Below are 26,374 nucleotides of genomic sequence, written 5' to 3'. Positions count from 1 at the left end.
CCGATCCGCGCGCTTTAATGCCGCTTCCTCGCGCGTTAGTATTGCTCATTTTGGTACCTTTGAGAAATCTCTGCAACTTCTAAGCGACGAGCTGTAAGCCCGAGAGCAGACAGTGGTAGCCGCCGGTACGAGAGAGCGTGTTCTAACCAACAAGGGACCCTGGATACCGCCTTCCCAAATACAAAAAAGGTAAACAGGGTCCCGAAAGGGGCTAGGTCTTGTGGATTTTTTCCATGAATCCACGCATTTGCATTGACAAAGTATTGTCAGATTCCGCCCCAGAGGTGAAATAAAAGTGCGGTGGGGCCGCGCCCCTAACAGAGTATTCCGACATTGCGGTATTGATACTTTTACTTAAGTTAAACATTTGAGTACTTTTCCCACCACTGCTAAACACTCCCCCTTCGCCCAAATGTCTTTTCTTCGCCATCGATCGCTCACCTCGTGAAAAGCCTTGAATTCATGGAGAAGGTTTTAGTTTTTGCTTCATCATTTTGTTGAATCTGAATCTCTCATCCTCAGTGCTTACAACCCATTTAGGGCGGGAACCCCTATTTGTAACTCTACCTTTCAGGAACGGGAACCCCTCGTGGGGTTCTTGTTGCTCTGTACAGTATATAGCAACATATATTTTGGCAGGGCCGGACTGGGACACAAATTCAGCCCTGGCATTTTGGTCCGGACCGGACCAAAATGCTACAGTATGTAGCCCATGGTGACATCGATCAATTCTGGATTAAAAGCTTCTAATATATTAACAATTCCCCAAAATGTGCGTTGCAATTTTCTTCTATAAATCTCACACTACTAGGGCAGCTGGCGGTTCCGCGCGCCGCGCAAGGTGCCCTTTTTTTTCTACTTGAGCACCTGCCCCTCAAAATGTCTGTGCACGCCACTGACCGTAATAATCTGAAAACGGGAGCGAAAATATTTTTCTAAATAGCGGCCCACCGGGCATTTGCCCGGTACGCCAAATGGCCAGTCCGCCGCTGTATTTTGGTAATTTTTGAATACATATTTGAAGTTTTTGAAGTAGTGAGAAACTGCTGCTTGTAGAAGGCATTGGTGGAATCAGCCTCCGGTCATTAACCCATTCAATCCCCATTCAATCCGTGTCATTTTAGATTCTAGCCATAGCCATTATTTTATACTTTGGCTATTCAAAAATAGCAGATCTACAAGCTCGTAGCGCGGCACCCACTCACTTTGCCAGCCTAGGCTGGCTCAGGGTGGAAGACAGGGTTAAACAACTAAAAATGGGTCTGGTCTTCAAAATTGTAAATGCAGATTTGCCCGATATGCCCCCTATACCCGCATATCTGTATAAATACCTCGAAAAAGTTAGTGACACCCACAGCCACGAAACTAGAGGGAGCGTAAACAACAATCTGGTACCACCCACCCATAAAACAAACATGGGCAAATTCTCCTTCTATAGCACAGCCACCAAGGAATGGAATAGTCTAACCCCATCCCTCAAAAAATGCAGTTCGCTGGGCTCATTCAAAACAGCCCTAAAAACTCATCTTTCTGGAGGCCTAAAGAGGAGCTAGTACCAGTTTCCCTGTAGACAGACGACCCCCCCCCCCCTCCTCTTTTTTGTACATATCTTGTATTTCCCTCATGCTTTTTTTGTATATAATTTTTATTTTTCCATGCTTCCCCCCCCCCCTTTTTTTGTACATATATTTTTTAATTGCTTTTTTTTGTACATAGTGGTATTTTTTCTGTATTATCTGTATTTTCATGTTGATTTTTGAACTGTTTGGTTGCTACTATATATGTCTATGAAATTAACTCAAGGACCCCAACGGAAACAAGTCCGCAAGGACTTTTTTGGCCGGACCTTTTAGACAAAAGCATTATAAATGTAACTGTGTTGTTTTACATTCTTTTGCCTAATAAAAATTTCAATCAATCAATCAAACCGAGTGCACGTTCATCTCCTGCAGAATGACAAGAAGAAGGCTATTATGATGACAGTAGACGCTGCAGACATAATCACCACATAACAGCATAACAGCCCTTTTCCTGAGGGGGGGGGGGCTCCATGGCGTGATCACATGCACAGTTACACACTCCACTTCAGCCCGTTAACAGACCCATTCTACAAATGCCTTCTAAATCAGTAGTTATCCAACTTTTTCGTGCCACAAGGACCCCCAAAATGAGGTGTATTTGGCCGCAGATGTACAAAGCTCGCACGAAGGCACAAAGTGATGCGCTTTTCACGGTTTTATTGGGCTAGAAATGTGTTGGGGGGGAGGGTGGGTGGGTGGGTGAGGTGGTGGTAGATGGCAAGTGGACAGGAAGTGACCTCACCTCAGGCGTTCACGTTGGCTTCCTGTGCAGGTACCGTGGTGTGGTCTCTAGGGGGCGGGGCTTATCTGGAGACGAGAATGCGGAGCCCCTCCCCCCTCCCGACCATCTGGACGTCTGCAGGAAATGTCCTCCCAAACCATACACACACACACACACACACACACACACACACACACACACACACACACACACACACACACACACACACACACACACACACACACACACACACACACACACACACACACACAGAAGGATGAACAGTGTGTCTCAGTGTATTGGTTTGTATGGGCTCGCTAGTCTCGTCAGCCTCTGGTTTGACTAATTGGGCCTGACGCTTTTAAGGCCTGTGTGTTTCACTCTCTGTTTGCACAAGACCCCCCCCCCCCCTCCTCCCATTATCTGTCAGCCCTGGGCGAGTGAGAGAGCGAGTGAGTGAGTTCTGCCGTGAAGAAATATTTAGATGGCACACGCCTGTTTTTTTCATAACAAGAAACTTCGGTGTGACCGCTGAAGCATTTGTGTTGTGATTACTGAGGTCACTGTGGCTTCTGGACTCTGGAAAATATGTGTGAACTCTGAAGGGTTTCAGAGAGGGAGAGAGGGAGGGGGTGAGAGAGAGGGGGAGAGAGAGGGAGGCTGTTTCACTCAGGGAGAGAGAGAGACCGTTTCACACAGAGAGAGAGATGTTCTGTGGGTGTTGTTTCACACTCTGTTGTGTCTCTCCATGTTCCCGCCTTGACTGACGGAACACAGAGTGGTGGAGTTCAAAGTCAGACCCATATATATATATATATATATATAATGTGTTCTCCCTGTTTTGGGCATCGTTTCATTATTGTCTCCGCCAGGCCGTAAGGCATGGCGAGAGAGTATGTTTTACCCCCTGTCCGTCCGTCCGTGTGTGTGTCCGTGTGTCCGTCCGTCCGTCTGTCACCAGCTAATCTCTGGCACCGTTGGCCCGGTCGCTGTGAAACTGTGCACACACACTCCCTGGATGCCAATTCAGAACATTTGCCCCAAATTTTTCACATGGGCCTGTTATAGCGCCACCAGGAGGCCGATTTGTGCAAAACCAATTTCTTTATATTACTCCTACAGATTTTATCCAAAGGTCATGCAAATCGGTATACAGTATCTCTATAGTCATGTGATCAACACGGATGTGTCCGATTTCCCATATTCCATCCTCATTGGCTAAGGCTGGCTTCCAATTCCAAAAAGTTTGCAGGATTGCTCCGTTTTGAACTAAATGCCTCAAACTATGAACGCAGCTTGCGATTTCCGTGAAATTTTACACGCACATTCCCACTAGGCTGAGGAAGAAATGCCACCCCTTTCACATTGGCCTGTTATAGCGCCACCAGCAGGTCTAATTTAGCTAAACACATTTTTGGAACAAAATGCCTCAAATCATGAATGCAGTGTCCGATTGTCGTGAAAGACCTAAGAAGAAACGGGCACCCTTTTCACAATGGCCTATTATAGCGCCACCAGGAGGCCACAATAACCTACCTGACCTGGCGGAGACCTGTGCTCCGAGGAGCACTTTTTCTAGTTGGAGAAAAGGTTTTCAAAAAGCTGTTAATAAAATAAAGTTCACTTAGTTCTACGTGTATTTAAAATGTATTTAAAATGTATTTAAAATGTATTTAAAATGTATTTAAAATGTATTCAAAATGTATTTAAAATGTATTTAAAATGTATTTAAAATGTATTTAAAATGTATTTAAAATGTATTCAAAATGTTCTGAAATGGAAACTTCAGTCAATCAAAGGTTTCCAAATCAACAGACTCTCCATAATGGGGAGGGGCCATCGGCCCCCACAATGTGTCATAGGTCAGGGCTCTAGTCTTGTCCCTCCTAGAGAGTTGGGCTGAGTGAGTATGTTGGCATCCAGCGGCGGCCGACCGCTGCTTCTTAACACATTAACACCTGAGGTTCCGATTCTACAAAATATGTAAAAAAAAAAGTTTTATAAAATAAATAAATATACATTATATCCAAAGATTTGCAAAAAAAATCCAAAAAATAGCAGATCTACAAGCTCATAGCGCGGCACTATGAGCTTGTAGATCTGCTATTTTTGAATAGCCAAAGAAATCTAAAATGACACAGATGCGTTCCAGGTCTTAATGGGTTAAAGGTCAGGAGCGTCCCCGGTGCCAGGCGGGCGTGTGCCAGTGTGTCCTCCGCCCATGTTCTCTGACACTACAGCCATTGTTCAACAGCTATAGCTCTGCTCCTCTCTCTCTCTGTAGTGTTCCTACTGGTGTTGGATTACACCCTCCCCCCAAAACACCTGGGATTGGTCCTTCCCAGCCCTGGGACTGGTCCTTCCCAGCCCTGGGACTGGTCCTTCCCAGCCCTGGGACTGGTCCTTCCCAGCCCTGGGATTGGTCCTTCCCAGCCCTGGGACTGGTCCAATTATTCAAATAATTGCAAAATGGGTCTATGTTCTGATAGTGCTCGTTACTATAGAGTGTCATGTCCATATAAGGAGTCTCCCATGTCTCTCCAGCTCTTTATTAAACAGAAAATGCATTTTCAGTGCTCTCTCCTGATTGGCTTAAAATGTGTCACCTACCTGAAAATGTACGTATATTGTGTTTACTAAAGAGCTGGAGAAACCCCTGTGACAGAACAAACGCTCTGTAGCAATGATTACTATTAGAATATAGTACTTTAAATAAAAATCACTTACCCTAGCTTTAACTCAGACAGTACCAGGGGCTTTCTAATATTGGCAGGTAGCTTCTGTCAGCATTTTTAACTCATTGAGTGCCCGAATTATTTTTGGCTATTTCTGGCCAGTACGATTATTTTTATTTTTTTTTTCAAAGTAAAAAAAAAGTGCTTAGGAAGCAAGATACAGCCTTTTTCAGTTATAAGTTAAACAAGGAGTGGATGGAGCTGCTAATCTTCAGATGATGATATCTTGGGTTCTGAGTTTTTTTCATTTTTTTTCAAAAACACGTGAAACACGTTAATGGCACTCAATGAGTTAAGCATTGTGACCATTTTTTCAGTAACCATTTTTCTCCAGTGTGATCGATCCCCTGATGGTTGTTAATCACTGAGGGTTTCACTGTGCTTCCCCTGATGGTTGTTAATCACTGAGGGTTTCACTGTGCTTCCCCTGATGGTTGTTAATCACTGAGGGTTTCACTGTGCTTCTCCTGATGGTTGTTAATCACTGAGGGTTTCACTGTGCTTCTCCTGATGGTTGTTAATCACTGAGGGTTTCACTGTGCTTCATCTGATGGTTGTTAATCACTGAGGGTTTCACTGTGCTTCTCCTGTCTGTGGATAACATAAAAAAGTTTTAAATGCAAAATATGTAAACTGACAAAAATGAAACTGGGTGAAAAGCTGGTTGGAATGTGAGCCGACAGACCAGACGTCTGTCTGTCTGGACCCCAAAATGATATGCATTTGGCCGCGGACCCCCATCTCAAATATGTTGTTCCAGGGACCCCCATCTCAAATATGTTGTTCCAGGGACCCCCATCTCAAATATGTTGTTCCAGGGACCCCCAGAGGCAAATATGTTGTTCCAGGGACCCCCAGAGGCAAATATGATGTTCCAGGGACCCCCATCTCAAATATGTTGTTCCAGGCACCCCCAGAGGCAAAGATTTGAGTAAAAAAATGTGTCTTAAAAATATATATATCCCAAGGTTTGCGCAAATGTTCACGATTTTTCAAAAAATAGCTGATCTACAAGCTTGTAGATCTGCTATTTTTGAATAGCCAAAAGTATAAAAGGTTCAAATTATTGTGACGGTATATTAACACATTTTGCTGGGGACCCCCTGGAAAACCCCCCCAGGTATTCCTGATGTTGAAATTCTGCACCGAGGTCTCCAGTCTGCTTCTGTTACTGTTCTGTTGCTCCTTATATCTTTATAATATATATTATATATCTATATATATATATATATTATATTCTGTTGTTGCTCCTTATATCTTTATAATATATATTATATATCTATATATATATATATTATATTCTGTTGTTGCTCCTTATATCTTTATAATATATATTATATATCTATATATATATATATTATATTCTGTTGTTGCTCCTTATATCTTTATAATATATATTATATATCTATATATATATATATTATATTCTGTTGTTGCTCCTTATATCTGCTGCAAGGTTTTTTAACCCATTAAGACCGGGATCGCATCTGTGTCATTTTAACATTTCTTTGGCTATTCAAAAACAGCAGAATCTACAAGCTCATAGAGCAAGCTTGCAGATCTGCTATTTTGTTTTTTTTTATTGTGGAAAATTTGTGCAAATCTTTGAATATATATATATGTTTTAAAGCGCACATTTTTTAACTCTGACCTGTGCTTCTGGGGGGGGGGGGGGGTCCCTGGAACAACATGTTTTGAGATGGGGGTCCGCAGTCCAAATATATATATACATTATTGGGGGTCCTTGACATGGAGAAGTTTGAGCACCACTGATACAGCAACATACTGTTAGGATTTAGAAAACATTTTTACATATGTATTTTATAAGACCCCCATCTCAAAATGTTTAGTTCCAGGAACCCCCCCCCCCCCCCCCGGAAGCAAAGATTTGAGTTATAAATGTTCGCTTTTAAAAATATATACATTTACAAAGATTTGCAATTTTTTTTTTTTTTTAAGATCTACAAGCTCTATACGGATGCGTTCCCGGAGTGAATGGGTTAACCTCATTTACATATCATTACTATATATTGTCTATTTAGTTTCTTGTTTTCTCGTTCTTTCCTTCGCTCTCTAATCCTTCTCTTCCCTTTCCTGGAGACTACAAATGATTGAAGTGCTGTTTCACACCCTGTGAACCTGTGATGAGACGGTTAGAGTTGACATTTCTCTCTTTGTCTTTGTCTTGTAGGAGAGTCTGGCCTGGGGAAGTCTACGCTCATCAACTCTCTCTTCCTCACAGACCTGTACTCCAGCGAATACCCCGGCCCCTCCCACAGAATTAAAAAGACTGTCCAGGTAAGACTTTAGCCCCTCCCACAGAATTAAAAAGACTGTCCAGGTAAGACTTTAGCCCCTCCCACAGAATTAAAAAGACTGTCCAGGTAAGACTTCAGCCCCTCCCACAGAATTAAAAAGACTGTTCAGGTGAGACTTTAGCCCCTCCCACAGAATTAAAAAGACTGTCCAGGTGAGACTTTAGCCCCTCCCACAGAATTAAAAAGACTGTCCAGGTAAGACTTTAGCCCCTCCCACAGAATTAAAAAAGACTGTCCAGGTGAGACTTTAGCCCCTCCCACAGAATTAAAAAGACTGTCCAGGTGAGACTTTAGCCCCTCCCACAGAATTAAAAAGACTGTCCTGGTGAGACTTTAGCCCCTCCCACAGAATTAAAAAGACTGTCCAGGTAAGACTTTAGCCCCTCCCACAGAATTAAAAAGACTGTCCAGGTAAGACTTTAGCCCCTCCCACAGAATTAAAAAGACTGTTCAGGTAAGACTTTAGCCCCTCCCACAGAATTAAAAAGACTGTTCAGGTGAGACTTTAGCCCCTCCCACAGAATTAAAAAGACTGTCCAGGTGAGACTTTAGCCCCTCCCACAGAATTAAAAAGACTGTTCAGGTAAGACTTTAGCCCCTCCCACAGAATTAAAAAGACTGTCCAGGTAAGACTTTAGCCCCTCCCACAGAATTAAAAAGACTGTCCAGGTGAGACTTTAGCCCCTCCCACAGAATTAAAAAGACTGTCCAGGTAAGACTTTAGCCCCTCCCACAGAATTAAAAAGACTGTTCAGGTGAGACTTTAGCCCCTCCCACAGATTTAAAAAGACTGTCCAGGTGAGACTTTAGCCCCTCCCACAGAATTAAAAAGACTGTCCAGGTAAGACTTTAGCCCCTCCCACAGAATTAAAAAGACTGTCCAGGTAAGACTTTAGCCCCTCCCACAGAATTAAAAAGACTGTCCAGGTAAGACTTTAGCCCCCCCCACAGAATTAAAAAGACTGTCCAGGTGAGACTTTAGCCCCTCCCACAGAATTAAAAAGACTGTCCAGGTAAGACTTTAGCCCCTCCCACAGAATTAAAAAGACTGTCCAGGTGAGACTTTAGCCCCTCCCACAGAATTAAAAAGACTGTCCAGGTAAGACTTCAGCCCCTCCCACAGAATTAAAAAGATTGTCCAGGTAAGACTTTAGCCCCTCCCACAGAATTAAAAAGACTGTCCAGGTAAGACTTCAGCCCCTCCCACAGAATTAAAAAGACTGTTCAGGTGAGACTTTAGCCCCTCCCACAGAATTAAAAAGACTGTCCAGGTAAGACTTTAGCCCCTCCCACAGAATTAAAAAGACTGTCCAGGTAAGACTTTAGCCCCTCCCACAGAATTAAAAAGACTGTCCAGGTAAGACTTTAGCCCCTCCCACAGAATTAAAAAGACTGTCCAGGTAAGACTTTAGCCCCTCCCACAGAATTAAAAAGACTGTCCAGGTGAGACTTTAGCCCCTCCCACAGAATTAAAAAGACTGTCCAGGTAAGACTTCAGCCCCTCCCACAGAATTAAAAAGATTGTCCAGGTAAGACTTTAGCCCCTCCCACAGAATTAAAAAGACTGTCCAGGTAAGACTTCAGCCCCTCCCACAGAATTAAAAAGACTGTTCAGGTAAGACTTCAGCCCCTCCCACAGAATTAAAAAGACTGTCCAGGTAAGACTTTAGCCCCTCCCACAGAATTAAAAAGACTGTCCAGGTAAGACTTAAGCCCCTCCCACAGAATTTATTGATTGATTGAATACTTATATATTTAGAAAGACATGGAAACAGTACATGGAAGTACATTGGCCAGATGAGCTGTCAGCCCAGGGCTGTGGGAACACAGGTGTGTCCCTCTGTCTCTGTGGTGTTATTCTTCAACTAAATACTTACCGTATGACATGTTTTGTTATGACTCCTGTAAGGGAGGGAGGTGCTGTGTGCTGAAAGTCAGTGTTATCCATCCATATCTGGTCTCTGGGATTTTGGATGATGTAATATCATGATAGTGTTGTCTTTTGTTGTTCTAATCGCTTACGGTTGGGATGAAATCCTGGTCTGATTTTGTGGTTTGTTTTCAGTTTCTGGTTTAAAACTGATGTGAGTGCAGACTAGCCTCCTGTCTAGCATGAGGGTCTGGAGCTCTACAGTTTTTGTGCAAATCTTTGAATATATATATTTTTAAAGCGAACAATTTTTAACTCCAATATTTGCTTCATGGGGGTCCCTGGAACAACATATTTTCAGATGGGGGTCCGTGGCCAAATACATATCATTTTGGGGGTCTTTGAAATGGAAAAGTTGGAGCACCACTGATACAGCAACATACTGTTAGGATTTAGAAAACATTTTTAGATATGGATTTGGCGAAAACGGAGCCATGCAAAATGGCTACATAATGCTGTCCTTACAGTACACACCATGATGTAATACACACAGCTTACAGTACACACACAGTACTACACACCATGATGTAATACACACAGCTTACAGAGAATAACAGGGGTGTCAGGGTTAGGTGTGTGAGTGTGTTGCATTGACCACTGACACACCCATGGGTGCTCTGGGTGACACACCCATGGGTGCTCTGAGCACACATTAATCTAGGGCAGAATTGCTCCACCTTTGATTGGCAAAACGCTAACATTTTATTGATAATATAAAACACTAACATTTTATTGATAATATAAAACACTAACATTTTATTGATAATATAAAACACTAACATTTTATTGATAATATAAAACACTAACATTTTATTGATAATATAAAACACTAACATTTTATTGATAATATAAAACACTAACATTTTATTGATAATATAAAACACTAACATTTTATTGATAATATAAAACACTAACATTTTATTGATAATATAAAACACTAACATTTTATTGATAATATAAAACACTAACATTTTATTGATAATATAAAACACTAACATTTTATTGATAATATAAAACACTAACATTTTATTGATAATATAACATTCATATTTAAACCTCATTTAGATTTTGTTATTGAAACATTTTGTAAAAAGGTTTTAGATATATTATCATCCTAAATAATATATCCACAACATTCTGTATTGATATGGAGGTATTTGGTCATGCATATCATAACATGTATATATTCTATATTGATAAGGAGGTATTTGGTCATACATATCATAACATGTATATATTCCATATTGATAAGGAGGTATTTGGTCATACATATCATGACATGTATATATTCTATATTGATATGGAGGTATTTGGTCATACATATCATAACATGTATATATTCTATATTGATATAGAGGTATTTGGTCATACATATCATAACATGTATATATTCTATATTGATATGCAGGTATTTGGTCATGCATATCATGACATGCGGCCCCGCCCTGGTTTCAGTAACTGTAGAGAGATGTCTGTTTACATTGTTGTTGAGTCCCGTTGTGGCCGTCGTCATGACGACCCCATGACACCATGTCTACAGTGACTGAACGCCGCCTGTCAGCTCAGTGGAATGTAGAATAAATCATGATGACATCATACCTTACACCTTTGCTTCGTCCTAATTTCTAAGCTTAGAAAGTAATTCTGTAAGGAAGACGCGAAGAAGCTAATGGGAATCCCAGATTCCCAATGAAGAATAAAGATGTTCAATTGAATCTTGTTATAGATAAATTGTTATCTATATTTATACATTTCAAACTTTTTTACATACCATATCTATAAATTCTGTCTATCTATAAATTCACAGAATCTTTCTTGTCTGTCTGTGCCTAGCCTCAGAAACCCATGCCTTTTCTTTTTGTTTCAAAAGAAAAAAAGGGGGGAACCTTGCAGGAACGGTGGTTTAGGAGTGGGAGTGAACCTTGTTATCTCCTAACCAATCAGAGTGCAGAGGGGCGTCGCTCTAAATGTGGTGACGTCAGCGTGTTCCGTGCACATGCCGGGGGGGGGGGGGGGGGGGAGGCGGGGACATAGATTGGTGAAGCAATAGGAAGCGGCGCTGGTACCGAGCGCAAGGCTTTGGATCCGCCCTTCAAGACCTTGGATAGGGCTGTGGTCTGACCCAGATGACCCAGGGCTGTGCCCCGCCCTGTGGTCTGACCCAGATGACCCAGGGCTGTGCCCCGCCCTGTGGTCTGACCCAGATGACCCAGGGCTGTGCCCCGCCCTGTGGTCTGACCCAGATGACCCAGGGCTGTGCCCCGCCCTGTGGTCTGACCCAGATGACCCAGGGCTGTGCCCCGCCCTGTGGTCTGACCCAGATGACCCAGGGCTGTGCCCCGCCCTGTGGTCTGACCCAGATGACCCAGGGCTGTGCCCCGCCCTGTGGTCTGACCCAGATGACCCAGGGCTGTGCCCTGCCCTGTGGTCTGACCCAGATGACCCAGGGCTGTGCCCCGCCCTGTGGTCTGACCCAGGGTTAATCAAAGTGGGTGCGGTGGCACCCTAGGGTGCCGTGACGCAAGTCTAGGGGTGCTACAGATACTTTGATAATATTTTAAATTGATCAATTTCACTTCAGCTTTAAAATGTCAGGAGGGCCTCCTAGTGGAGAAGAGATCCTAGAGGAGGGCCTAGTGGAGAAGAGACACTAGAGGAGGGCCTAGTGGAGAAGAGACACTAGAGGAGGGCCTAGTGGAGTAGAGATACTAGAGGAGGGCCTAGTGGAGTAGAGATCCTAGAGGAGGGCCTAGTGGAGAAGAGATACTAGAGGAGGGCCTAGTGGAGAAGAGATACTAGAGGAGGGCCTAGTGGAGAAGAGATACTAGAGGAGGGACTAGTGGAGAAGAGATCCTAGAGGAGGGCCTAGTGGAGAAGAGACACTAGAGGAGGGACTAGTGGAGAAGAGATCCTAGAGGAGGGCCTAGTGGAGAAGAGATACTAGAGGAGGGCCTAGTGGAGAAGAGATACTAGAGGAGGGCCTAGTGGAGTAGAGATCCTAGAGGAGGGCCTAGTGGAGAAGAGATACTAGAGGAGGGCCTAGTGGAGAAGAGACCCTAGAGGAGGGACTAGTGGAGAAGAGATCCTAGAGGAGGGCCTAGTGGAGAAGAGATACTAGAGGAGGGCCTAGTGGAGAAGAGATACTAGAGGAGGGCCTAGTGGAGTAGAGATCCTAGAGGAGGGCCTAGTGGAGAAGAGATACTAGAGGAGGGCCTAGTGGAGTAGAGATACTAGAGGAGGGCCTAGTGGAGTAGAGATACTAGAGGAGGGCCTAGTGGAGAAGAGATACTAGAGGAGGGCCTAGTGGAGAAGAGATACTAGAGGAGGGCCTAGTGGAGAAGAGACCCTAGAGGAGGGCCTAGTGGAGTAGAGATACTAGAGGAGGGCCTAGTGGAGTAGAGATACTAGAGGAGGGCCTAGTGGAGAAGAGATACTAGAGGAGGGCCTAGTGGAGAAGAGATACTAGAGGAGGGCCTAGTGGAGAAGAGATCCTAGAGGAGGGCCTAGTGGAGAAGAGATCCTAGAGGAGGGCCTAGTGGAGAAGAGATCCTAGAGGAGGGCCTAGTGGAGAAGAGATCCTAGAGGAGGGCCTAGTGGAGAAGAGATACTAGAGGAGGGCCTAGTGGAGAAGAGATACTAGAGGAGGGCCTAGTGGAGTAGAGATACTAGAGGAGGGCCTAGTGGAGAAGAGACACTAGAGGAGGGCCTAGTGGAGAAGAGACACTAGAGGAGGGCCTAGTGGAGAAGAGACACTAGAGGAGGGCCTAGTGGAGAAGAGATACTAGAGGAGGGCCTAGTGGAGAAGAGATACTAGAGGAGGGCCTAGTGGAGAAGAGATACTAGAGGAGGGCCTAGTGGAGAAGAGATCCAGTAGAACTAAAAGACGAGTACAATTTTGAGTTATTTTTTACTTTACTGGAGTATTTCCAATTTTCAATACTTTTACTTCTACTCCACTACATCTCAGAGGCAAATACTGTACTTTTACTCCGCTACAATTATTTGAAAACTTTAGTTACTTTGTAGATATAAATTATGACATTATAAAACATACATTAACCACTTTAGCCCTATTTTATACCTATAGGCTATTTGAAAATAGCCGATCTACAAGCTCACAACGTGTCGCATCGCGGCGCGTTGTGAGCTTGTCAATCTGCTATTTTCAAACATTTTAGTACTTTTACTTTTGGTACTTTAAGTACAGTATTGATACTTTTACTTAAGTAAAACATTTGAGTACTTTCCCCACCACAGCTTCCCCAGCGGCCGTGCGCATCGCTGCACACACAGCGCCCAAACAGCCTGCTACCCGTGTGGTCGATTGAGCGCCGTGATAAAACGTTGCTCTCTTATCTCGTCTTCGGCTCCGTTGTGTGTCCCTCGACAGCCCTCCCTTCCTCCTCCTCCTCCTCCTCCTCCTCCTCCTCCTCCTCCTCCTCCTCCTCCTCCTCCTCCTCCACCATACGTCAGTGTATGACAATGTGCTGATATGATGGGTGGAGGAGGTTCAGTGTAAAAACCAACCCACGTGCATAGACATGCACTTTTTTAGATGAAACATGACCATGTGTACCAGAGCACGTGAGCGGAGCCGAGCGGGTGGAAATGCAGCACGGCGCTCCAGGGGGCTGGTTTCACGCTCGCTATTCGCTCACGTTGACTCCCCCCCCCCGCGCTCCGCTCCCCGTCGCTCCGTCGCTCACGTTGATTTGCGTACTGTACCTCTCTCTCCATGCTCCGCTCAAACCGGGTCGCTCAACAGTAAAAAAAAAAATCACACCAGTGTGAAGAGAGTGGTGCCTTTCATGAGTTCATTTCGTTAGTTACTTTTTACAGACTTTGATGACTTCAAAGTATTTTTACTCATTTTAAGTACTTTAAAATGTTTTTACTGATTTTTACGTGTTTTTACTCATTTTAACATCTTTTAAGTATTTTTACTCATTTTAAGTATTTTTACTCATTTTAAATATTTTTACTCAGTATAGGAACTTTAAAGTATCTTTACTAATATTTAAGTATTTTTACTCATTTTAAGTATTTTTACTCATTTTAAGTATTTTTACTCATTAAGTATTTTTACTCAAAAGTGTGTGTTGTGTGTGTGCGTGTGCGTGTGTGTGTATAATTAGTGTAACTGGTTGCATCTTTGTGTTGCAATCAGCCGCAGCTGTTGAGGCTGTGCTCAAACATACAGAGAGGCCGTGCTCATACACACAGACACACAGACAGACACACAGACAGACACCAGGACAAAGTCACTCCTTGGAGTGGCTAGCACCACTCAAAAAGAAAATAAAGTATAAATTCTAATGAAATGTGGGTGCGCTGTGCACTGCTGGATGTCTGTGTGTCTCTGAGTCCGGGCGACCGGGCGGGCATGCTCAAACATTCGGTGCGCGGCCCCCGCCGGGGGCGGCTTGGAGCGGCAGGCGGTCCTCGCTCTGAGTAGCGCTCCAACCTTTTTTATAAACCAGCTCTGCGCTCACGTCAAAATCGTGTCGCTCCGCTCACATGCTCCGATGTGTTCCAAATACAATAACCTTGTGTATAATATATACATTTTGCAAAACAGAGTTAACCCATTGAGACCTGAAGCCGATTCTACATGTCTCCTAAATCTCAACAGTTTTCTGAAAACCTTATGTTTCTACAGTATATTAGTGGTTCTCAATCTTTTTCATGTCAAGGACCCCCAAAAGTATATGTATTTGGCCGCGGACCCCCATCAAAATATCTTGTTCCAGGGACCCCCCAGAGGCAAAGATTTGAGTTAAAAAAATTCGCCTTAAAAATATATATATTGAAAGATTTGCACACATTTTCACGATTTTTCAAAAATAGCAGATCTACAAGCTCGTAGCGCGGCACTCGGTGCCGCGCTATGAGCTTGTATATCTGCTATTTTTGAATAGCCTAAAGTGTAAAATAATGCTTTTTAGCTCAAATCAAAAAATGACACAGTTCCAGGTCTTAATGGGTTAAACTACTGTCCTGCATCAAAAAGATGTTTCTGTGTTTAGTACATACTGTAGTCAGCTGACCTCCTGGCTTTGCCTCTGATTGTTGGTTTGGACCATGCAGTGGAACCTAGCCTATAGGTAGACGGTATAAATCTCAGTGTTAACGGCTTTGTGTTGTTATGGTCAGACCTACAAGCTCACAAACATGCTGCAACACAACATGTTGAGAGCTTGTAGATCGGCTTAGAGATTTGGTGTAGAGGGGGAAAAAGGAGGGGACCAAGTATAGACCCGCTAGGGCAGTTGTAACTGCTGCCATGATTATTATTTTTATATAATTGTTATTTCTTTATTGCTTGCTCGTTTGTTTCATGAGAGTTATTTTGTTTAATTATTATTGTGAAATTTGTACCGGAAGTGTCTGTTTGTTCATTGCCCGGAACCCTTTATATGGTCCTGTATCAGTGGAACACCCAAGTTGTCGCACTAGTTCACTTCCTCCCATGCAGGTGAAGGCACGGGCGAAAGTTGTTTGTATGTTGCTGTACGTCGCTGTTGGACACCTGGAGTTGGACTCATTCATTCCCTTTAGTTACATGCAGCCAGTGAGTCTTACGTTGGGTTGTTTGCCAGCAAGAGAGCAAAATAAACCTACCAGTGTGCAGAACAACCTGTGTCGTTTTTGGGACTAGAGGGAGTGACAGTAAAACTCAACTGCAGAAGAAGTAAACCCCGTCTGCAAGATCCACAGCGGCCGTCAACCCGAGTGCAGAAGGAAGTCACGGTAGTCCAACCGGACCGCAAACGGAATCGACGGCAGCAGTCAACACGGTTCTGCAAGGAGTCTCCCCGACCGCACGTCACTGCAGTTAGCTTGGAGCTGCTGCCTGAAGCTACAGGCAGGCAGTCAACACGGAGCTGCATGGCGTTGAGTTAACCCCTTCGTGCCCGACGAGTGACGACAGCAGACAAAGTATAGCCTGAGGCTACGAGCTCAATCCATGGTCTTGAAGGGCGGACCCAAACACAGCCGCCTGGATTTGTGCGTGGCTTCCTATAGACCATATTCACACGGCGGCCATGTTTCTATGAAGTCAATGAAAGTAGCCACCCCGGGTGGCGGAACTTTCAATGTTAAATTCCAATATGGCCGCCGTGTGAATATGGTCTATTGCTTCACCAATCTATGTCCCCGCCTCCCCTCCCCTCCCCCCCTCGGCCTGTGCACGGAGCACGCTGACGTCACCAAATTTAGAGCGACGCCCCTCTGCACTCTGATTGGTTAGGAGATAACAAGGACCAAGACCATCGTTCCTGCATCGCTCCCCCAGGCTTTTTTTCTTTTGTAACAAAAAAAAAAGCCTGGGTTTCCGAGGCTAGACAAAGTACATATAAGCCACTGTTTTAACCTGTTCTAAAGACTCACAGCTTTTACCCAAATCGTCAAGATAAGTCACAAATTGATGGTTTTTAAGGTGACATAAAGTGTGGGAAAGCTACAAGAGACTTTTGTATTTAGCAAAGAACAGTGTTTAACTTTACATGGAGGTTCATTCGATTTATGGGACTTTCATTCATCTCTTTAAAAACGGACATTGAACTAAGGACATTTATGGTTCAATTAATATTGTGATCTAATTGAAGTGCTGATCACTTGGTATTATTGGTAAGCCTTAAGGGTTGAATTGGTATAATTAAATGGTGACCTAAATTAAGAATCTATTCACTAAGAGTGTTGTGAACATGGTTTTTAATGGGTTTTAAGTTACCCTGGTCGTGAATAAGGTGTAGGGTGTTTGTTCATAATTTAAAATGGATCTCACCAAGGAGACTAATGCACAACCAATGGAAGTGGCCCAGGCACAAGAGCCAAATGTAGAGCCAGCACAACAAAGTAAACAGAAAGACACTAAGGATGCTGGAACCGCCATAGATGACCTAATATTTTGTTTTTATGGTATTTATGATTGCTGGAGAGCTCTAATTAAAAGGGCTAAAAAAATCTGTTTTAAACCAGGATCCCAGCAGCATTCTGGGAAAACATATAACTTCTATTCAAGAGGAAGTATATCATCTAAATGTTGTTTATGATGAATTCAGAAAGATTGATATCCCAGACAATAACATGCGTCGCATAATGGACAATGCCATACAAATAACAAAGAATGTTGTTCAGAATATTCAGGCTCAGATTCAAGGAGCAACTGAGGAACTGATTTGGCCTGATGCCAAGTCTGTGTTTGCATCCTCCATTTCTTCCCTTCCAGGCTCTGACCGTTCTCAGGTGAACACCCAAGCAGTTAAAAGACAAGAAGCTGCTGCTGAGTATGCAGCTACACAAGCCGTGTTAAAAATCATGGCTGAACAAGAGCAGGAGCATCAAAAATTGAAGCAACTTGAGGCAGAGGGTGTCGCTGCTCAAGCAGAAAAGGCAGCAAGGGAAAGGACTGTGGAAGAATTGAAAAGACAAATTGAACGTTTGGAGGAATTAAAAAAGCTGAACAGAGCCAAAGCAAAGCTACAGGTGTATGATGGAGCTGATCAACCACAAGGAGTCCCATCACAGGAGGACATTGTGGGTCAGCAGCAAACACCACTACTAAATGTTGTAAGTGTGCCTAAAGATGCCTCAAACCTGGTTAAGGTCCTAGCTGAAGCTATCACAGCCAATAGATTACCCATACCAGAGCCTACTATTTTCACAGGGGATCCACTGAAATACAACCTGTGGAAAACATCATTTCAGACTCTAATCGAGAGGAAAAATATAGAAAAAATCTTCTTCCTTCAAAAATATGTGGGAGGAGTAGTCAAAGATGCATTAGAAGGTTACTTATTGATTGACTCTGAAGATTCATATCACTCTGCATGGACCCTGCTAAATGAACGTTATGGGGATCCATTCATAATCGCAAAAGCCTTCAGAGACAAGTTGCACACCTGGCCAAGAATTGAACCAAGAGACAATATTGAATTGAGAAGATTTGTAGACTTTTTACGTAGTTGTGAAGCAGCCATGGCTCACAATGTACATCTTAAAGTTCTGAATGACGCAATGGAAAACCAAACCCTCACAACAAAGTTACCTGACTGACTGATCACTAAATGGAACAGAGCAGCCACACAGTATCAATTACTATATGGATATTTCCCCCCTTTCAATTATTTTGTCACATTTCTAAATCAAGAAGCCAGTATTGCCAATAACCCATCACCTCTTTTAGTGCACTGAGACTATGTGAACAAGATGATCGAATCAAAGTCAAGAACGACCCCACTGTTGGAACCTACAAACCCCCATCAAGTGCACAAATATTCACCACTACCAGCAGAGAAAAGTATACAGTCCCATGTAACTTTTGCAAGAAACCGGGACACAGTTTGCATATGTGTCGGAAGTTTATTGCGACACCAATTGATGACAGAATTCGATACATAAAGACTGAGAGATTATGTTTTGGATGTCTACAACCCGGTCATCAATCCAAAGGCTGCAATAACAGGAGGATTTGTGACACATGTTCCAAGCGCCACCCCACATGCATGCATAATGACCGCTCAACTCAAGAACAAAGGAAAGAAACAAGTTGCAGTCAAGGAGGGTCAGAGTTAACACAACCAGAAGAAACAATGTCTAGAATTGTGCAAATTGACAATAATAATACCCAGACATCAGCTATAGTCCCTGTTTATGTTTCAGCTCCCAACGATGCTACTGAGAAAGAAGTGCTCGTTTATGCGTTGCTGGATTCACAGAGTGACTCCACGTTCATTCTTGATGAAGTGGCAGATGTTCTAGGTATACCTTCTGAGGCAGTGAAACTGAAACTGTCCACTATGTCATCAAGGGGAACTACTGTAAGTTGTAAAAAGCTCAATAACCTGCAAATCAGAGGACTATTCTCGTCAAAGACTATTACTGTGCCAACAGTTTACACCAGTGAGTACATACCTGCTAACCGGACACACATTCCGACACCAGAGACTGCTAAAGCATGGCCACATTTGGAGCAACTAGCAGAACACATCGCACCAAAAAAGGAATGTGTAATTGGTCTACTTATTGGATGCAACTGCCTACAAGCACTGATGCCTAAGAGAGTCGTATGTGGTAAAGAGAACCAACCATATGCTCAACAAACTGATCTAGGTTGGAGCATAATCGGGTATGGTGGGAGCCCATGCGGAAAAAGGAGCACAAAAGATATTGAGAAGCTACAAATGGCTCAACAAGAGGGCAGTAAAGTGAAGTATGCTTCTTTTAATTTCAAGCTCAACAAGAAGGTTGAAGTGACTATGGTAAAGAGGGAGTTTTTCGTTGCCACTGTCGCAAAATTGCTTGCTCAGGGTGGGATGTCGGGTCTCTTCTCTACATGTAAAGTGTCTTGAGACAACTTGTTGTGATTTGACACTATAATAAAATTGAATTGAATTGAATTAAAGGCAGTCAAATCCATGCAGCAACCTGCTGTTGCAAAGTACCCCAAGGAAACGGCAGAATGTAAGGAGGTCAGAAGGCCTGTAACTGGAAAGAACCTGGGTACCAAAGGTTACGAAAAGGTGACAAATGTCCAGGAGGTTACGAACAGAAACTTCAGGAGGAGAAAGAGGAGAAGAGCATCTTCATCAAGTGAGGATGTAAAGAAAAGGAAAAAAGCAAAGTTCAAGGAGCAGAGGAAAAAGGGTCTGCTCATAAGAGGTGTCAAGGTGGGAGAGGTCATTGGTAGACCACCTGACTAAAAAGAGCATTTGCTCATCTTAACAGACTTAACACAAGGTCAAAGGTCTCGAACTTGATTTGAAAGGAGGTCAAAGTGTTGAAGGGAAGCCACAATATTGGCATGGTCCATTTGTTATTTTGAATGTATTCTTGAATTTAAGGTCTGACTTTGTTTCTAAAGAAGGAAAAAGGGAAACAAAGGGTTTACTGCTTGAAGCAGGGTTATCATGGTTTATATTTCAGAACATTTGAGTTCATATGGGAAAGTAAAGTGTGAAATGCTTTATTTAAAGTGTGATGCAATTACATTGATTTGAAATCCCAAAGTTGAGATTGGTGGGAGTGTAACTGCTGCCATGATTATTATTTTTATATAATTGTTATTTCTTTATTGCTTGCTCGTTTGTTTCATGAGTATTATTTTGTTTAATTATTATTGTGAAATTTGTACCGGAAGTGTCTGTTTATTCATTGCCCGGAACCCTTTATATGGTCCTGTATCAGTGGAACACCCAAGTTGTCGCACTAGTTCACTTCCTCCCATGCAGGTGAAGGCACAGGCGAAAGTTTTTTGTATGTTGCTGTACGTCGCTGTTGGACACCTGGAGTTGGACTCATTCATTCCCTTTAGTTACATGCAGCCAGTGAGTTTTACGTTGGGTTGTTTGCCAGCAAGAGAGCAAAATAAACCTACCAGTATGCAGAACAACCTGTGTCATTTTTGGGACTAGAGGGAGTGACAGTAAAACTCAACTGCAGAAGAAGTAAACCCCGTCTGCAAGATCCACAACGGCCGTCAACCCGAGTGCAGAAGGAAGTCACGGTAGTCCAACCGGAATCGACGGCAGCAGTCAACACGGTTCTGCAAGGAGTCTCCCCGACCGCACGTCACTGCAGTTAGCTTGGAGCTGCTGCCTGAAGCTACAGGCAGGCAGTCAACACGGAGCTGCATGGCGTTGAGTTAACCCCTTCGTGCCCGACGAGTGACGACAGCAGACAAAGTACAGATAAGCAACTGTTTTAACCTGTTCTAAAGACTCACAGCATTTACCCAAATCGTCAAGATAAGTCACAAATTGATGGTTTTTAAGGTGACATAAAGTGTGGGAAAGCTACAAGAGACTTTTGTATTTAGCAAAGAACAGTGTTTAACTTTACATGGAGGTTCATTCGATTTATGGGACTTTCATTCATCTCTTAAAAAACGGACATTGAACCAAGGACATTTATGGTTCAATTAATATTGTGATCTAATTGAAGTGCTGATCACTTGGTATTATTGGTAAGCCTTAAGGGTTGAATTGGTATAATTAAATGGTGACCTAAATTAAGAATCTATTCACTAAGAGTGTTGTGAACATGATTTTTAATGGGTTTTAAGTTACCCTGGTTGTGAATAAGGTGTAGGGTGTTTGTTCATAATTTAAAATGGATCTCACCAAGGAGACTAATGCACAACCAATGGAAGTGGCCCAGGCACAAGAGCCAAATGTAGAGCCAGCACAACAAAGTAAACAGAAAGACACTAAGGATGCTGGAACTGCCATAGATGACCTAATATTTTGTTTTTATGGTATTTATGATTGCTGGAGAGCTCTAATTAAAAGGGCTAAAAAAATCTGTTTGAAACCAGGATCCCAGCAGCATTCTGGGAAAACATATAACTATTCAAGAGGAAGTATATCAACTAAATGTTGTTTATGATGAATTCAGAAAGATTGATATCCCAGACAATAACATGCGTCGCAAAATGGACAATGCCATACAAATAACAAAGAATGTTGTTCAGAATATTCAGGCTCAGATTCAAGGAGCAACTGAGGAACTGATTTGGCCTGATGCCAAGTCTGTGTTTGCATCCTCCATTTCTTCCCTTCCAGGCTCTGACCGTTCTCAGGTGAACACCCAAGCAGTTAAAAGACAAGAAGCTGCTGCTGAGTATGCAGCTACACAAGCCGTGTTAAAAATCATGGCTGAACAAGAGCAGGAGCATCAAAAATTGAAGCAACTTGAGGCAGAGGGTGTCGCTGCTCAAGCAGAAAAGGCAGCAAGGGAAAGGACTGTGGAAGAATTGAAAAGACAAATTGAACGTTTGGAGGAATTAAAAAAGCTGAACAGAGCCAAAGCAAAGCTACAGGTGTATGATGGAGCTGATCAACCACAAGGAGTCCCATCACAGGAGGACATTGTGGGTCAGCAGCAAACACCACTACTAAATGTTGTAAGTGTGCCTAAATATGCCTCAAACCTGGTTAAGGTCCTAGCTGAAGCTATCACAGCCAATAGATTACCCATACCAGAGCCTACTATTTTCACAGGGGATCCACTGAAATACAACCTGTGGAAAACATCATTTCAGACTCTAATCGAGAGGAAAAATATTCCAACAATAGAAAAAATCTTCTTCCTTCAAAAATATGTGGGAGGAGTAGTCAAAGATGCATTGATTAGAAGGTTACTTATTGATTGACTCTGAAGATTCATATCACTCTGCATGGACCCTGCTAAATGAACGTTATGGGGATCCATTCATAATCGCAAAAGCCTTCAGAGACAAGTTGCACACCTGGCCAAGAATTGAACCAAGAGACAATATTGAATTGAGAAGATTTGTAGACTTTTTACGTAGTTGTGAAGCAGCCATGGCTCACAATGTACATCTTAAAGTTCTGAATGACGCAATGGAAAACCAAACCCTCACAACAAAGTTACCTGACTGGCTGATCACTAAATAGAACAGAGCAGCCACACAGTATCAATTACTATATGGATATTTCCCCCCTTTCAATTATTTTGTCACATTTCTAAATCAAGAAGCCAGTATTGCCAATAACCCCATCACCTCTTTTAGTGCACTGAGACAACGTGAACAAGATGATCGAAACAAAGTCAAGAACGACCCCACTGTTGGAACCTACAAACCCCCATCAAGTGCACAAATATTCACCACTACCAGCAGAGAAAAGTATACAGTCCCATGTCACATATGTGTCGGAAGTTTATTGCGACACCAATTGATGACAGAATTCGATACATAAAGACTGAGAGATTATGTTTTGCATGTCTACAACCCGGTCATCAATCCAAAGGCTGCAATAACAGGAGGATTTGTGACACATGTTCCAAGCGCCACCCCACATGCTGCGTTGCTGGATTCACAGAGTGACTCCACGTTCATTCTTGATGAAGTGGCAGATGTTCTAGGTATACCTTCTGAGGCAGTGAAACTGAAACTGTCCACTATGTCATCAAGGGGAACTACTGTAAGTTGTAAAAAGCTCAATAACCTGCAAATCAGAGGACTATTCTCGTCAAAGACTATTACTGTGCCAACAGTTTACACCAGTGAGTACATACCTGCTAACCGGACACACATTCCGACACCAGAGACTGCTAAAGCATGGCCACATTTGGAGCAACTAGCAGAACACATCGCACCAAAAAAGGAATGTGTAATTGGTCTACTTATTGGATGCAACTGCCTACAAGCACTGATGCCTAAGAGAGTCGTATGTGGTAAAGAGAACCAACCATATGCTCAACAAACTGATCTAGGTTGGAGCATAATCGGGTATGGTGGGAGCCCATGCGGAAAAAGGAGCACAAAAGATATTGAGAAGCTAGAAATGGCTCAACAAGAGGGCAGTAAAGTGAAGTATGCTTCTTTTAATTTCAAGCTCAACAAGAAGGTTGAAGTGACTATGGTAAAGAGGGAGTTTTTCGTTGCCACTGTCGCAAAATTGCTTGCTCAGGGTGGGATGTCGGGTCTCTTCTCTACATGTAAAGTGTCTTGAGACAACTTGTTGTGATTTGACACTATAATAAAATTGAATTGAATTGAATTAAAGGCAGTCAAATCCATGCAGCAACCTGCTGTTGCAAAGTACCCCAAGGAAACGGCAGAATGTAAGGAGGTCAGAAGGCCTGTAACTGGAAAGAACCTGGGTACCAAAGGTTACGAAAAGGTGACGAATGTCCAGGAGGTTACGAACAGAAACTTCAGGAGGAGAAAGAGGAGAAGAGCATCTTCATCAAGTGAGGATGTAAAGAAAAGGAAAAAAGCAAAGTTCAAGGAGCAGAGGAAAAAGGGTCTGCTCATAAGAGGTGTCAAGGTGGGAGAGGTCATTGGTAGACCACCTGACTAAAAAGAGCATTTGCTCATCTTAACAGACTTAACACAAGGTCAAAGGTCTCGAACTTGATTTGAAAGGAGGTCAAAGTGTTGAAGGGAAGCCACAATATTGGCATGGTTCATTTGTTATTTTGAATGTATTCTTGAATTTAAGGTCTGACTTTGTTTCTAAAGAAGGAAAAAGGGAAACAAAGGGTTTGCTGCTTGAAGCAGGGTTATCATGGTTTATTTTTCAGAACATTTGAGTTCATATGGGAAAGTAAAGTGTGAAATGCTTTATTTAAAGTGTGATGCAATTACATTGATTTGAAATCCCAAAGTTGAGATTGGTGGGAGTGTAACTGCTGCCATGATTATTATTTTTATATAATTGTTATTTCTTTATTGCTTGCTCGTTTGTTTCATTAGTATTATTTTGTTTAATTATTATTGTGAAATTTGTACCGGAAGTGTCTGTTTATTCATTGCCCGGAACCCTTTATATGGTCCTGTATCAGTGGAACACCCAAGTTGTCGCACTAGTTCACTTCCTCCCATGCAGGTGAAGGCACAGGCGAAAGTTGTTTGTATGTTGCTGTACGTCGCTGTTGGACACCTGGAGTTGGACTCATTCATTCCCTTTAGTTACATGCAGCCAGTGAGTTTTACGTTGGGTTGTTTGCCAGCAAGAGAGCAAAATAAACCTACCAGTATGCAGAACAACCTGTGTCGTTTTTGGGACTAGAGGGAGTGACAGCAGTGGCTCTGGGGGAGCCCCAGGGGATCTTGACGGGGTTCCAGGGGGTCCCCAGCTAAATGATGTAATATGGCATCACAAACAGTTGAACAATTTTAACCCTATATTCATCTACAAGCTCACAGCGCGTCGCATAGATCTGACACACAATGCCCTCAGAAGGGGGTCCGCGGCCAAATCTATGTTAAGTTGGCCGTCTTTGACATGAACAGGTTTGAGACCCCTCTGCCCTAGAGGGCTGAGGGGTGTAGATATTAGTCTGGAATCTCTGTGTGAAAAAAACATTTTCTGGTGATAAACCCGCCCCATATTTGCATACTGGTCCCTGATTGGTCCCTCACGACTTTGGAGTGAGAGAAATCCAATCTCTATTGAGAGGGGCCAGACCTAATCTGACGAGGGCAATCCTTTTTTGCAATGGCAGATTGGTCTGGAACCAGGCTACTAGAGGGCACCCAGGTCAGCTCAGTATAGAGGTTAAGAGGGTAGAAGGGTATGACTGCATGCATCATGCCCACCAGGACAGTGAGTAGAAGGGCCGATTTACGCGGTCACTGCTTTTTTTCTGTTCTGGCCCCACAGTGGTGGAATGAACTCCCCACTGATGTCAGGACAGCAGAGTCACTGATGTCAGGACAGCTGAGTCACTGATGTCAGGACAGCAGAGACACTGATGTCAGGACAGCAGAGACACTGATGTCAGGACAGCAGAGACACTGATGTCAGGACAGCAGAGACACTGATGTCAGGACAGCAGAGTCACTGATGTCAGGACAGCAGAGACACTGATGTCAGGACAGCAGAGACACTGATGTCAGGACAGCAGAGACACTGATGTCAGGACAGCAGAGACACTGATGTCAGGACAGAGTCACTGATGTCAGGACAGCAGAGTCACTGATGTCAGGACAGCAGAGACACTGATGTCAGGACAGCAGAGACACTGATGTCAGGACAGCAGAGTCACTGATGTCAGGACAGTCACTGCCCATCTTTCACCGCAGGCTGAAAACACACCTCTTCAGGAAACACTACCCTGACCCTTCCTCTTAGCCTTGCCTACTTGTTGTCAATTATTTGTATGAGCTCTTGTTTTATTGGATCTTGTTTATTTGATACACTCATTTGTTTTAGCTCTTGCTCATTTGATTTTCCTATATTGCACCCGATATATTGCACTTTTACCATAGCACTAGGTATACTCTAAGTTGCTTGTTTTAGAAGAGAATGCACTTCAGACTTCTGGTGATTAGTAGTTTTGTTCCCTACCTATGTTGAATGCACTTATTGTAAGTCTCTTTGGATAAAAGCGTCTGCTAAATGACTGTGTAATGTAATGTAATGTAGAAGGGTATGGCTGAATGCAGGACAGTGAAATAGTAGCTGACAGAAGAGACTTAACATCTCTCTCACATCTTTCACATTTGATGTCAGAGTGGTAGAGATAGAGGAGGAATCATCATGGTAGCTTCACATAGAGTTTAACACAGTGATAGAGATAGAGGAGGAATCATCATGGTAGCTTCACATACTGTA

At 43.1% G+C, this 26,374-nt stretch overlaps 1 protein-coding gene across 1 annotated transcript in view; it reads left to right on the top strand.

Moving 5' to 3' along the window:
- Positions 1–26,374, top strand: part of LOC308095021 (septin-7) — an 83,232-nt gene that overhangs the window by 9,323 nt on the left and 47,535 nt on the right. The window contains exon 2 of the mRNA XM_080441935.1: positions 7,228–7,334. Within this exon, the coding sequence (XP_080298061.1) occupies positions 7,228–7,334 (107 nt within the window). The remainder of the gene's footprint in view (positions 1–7,227; positions 7,335–26,374) is intronic.

Source organism: Gymnoscopelus braueri, assembly GCF_963280865.1.
Source record: "Gymnoscopelus braueri genome assembly, chromosome: 11".
In the NCBI taxonomy this organism is placed as follows: Eukaryota; Metazoa; Chordata; class Actinopteri; order Myctophiformes; family Myctophidae; genus Gymnoscopelus; species Gymnoscopelus braueri.
This window is presented reverse-complemented; position numbering and strand designations above follow the sequence as displayed.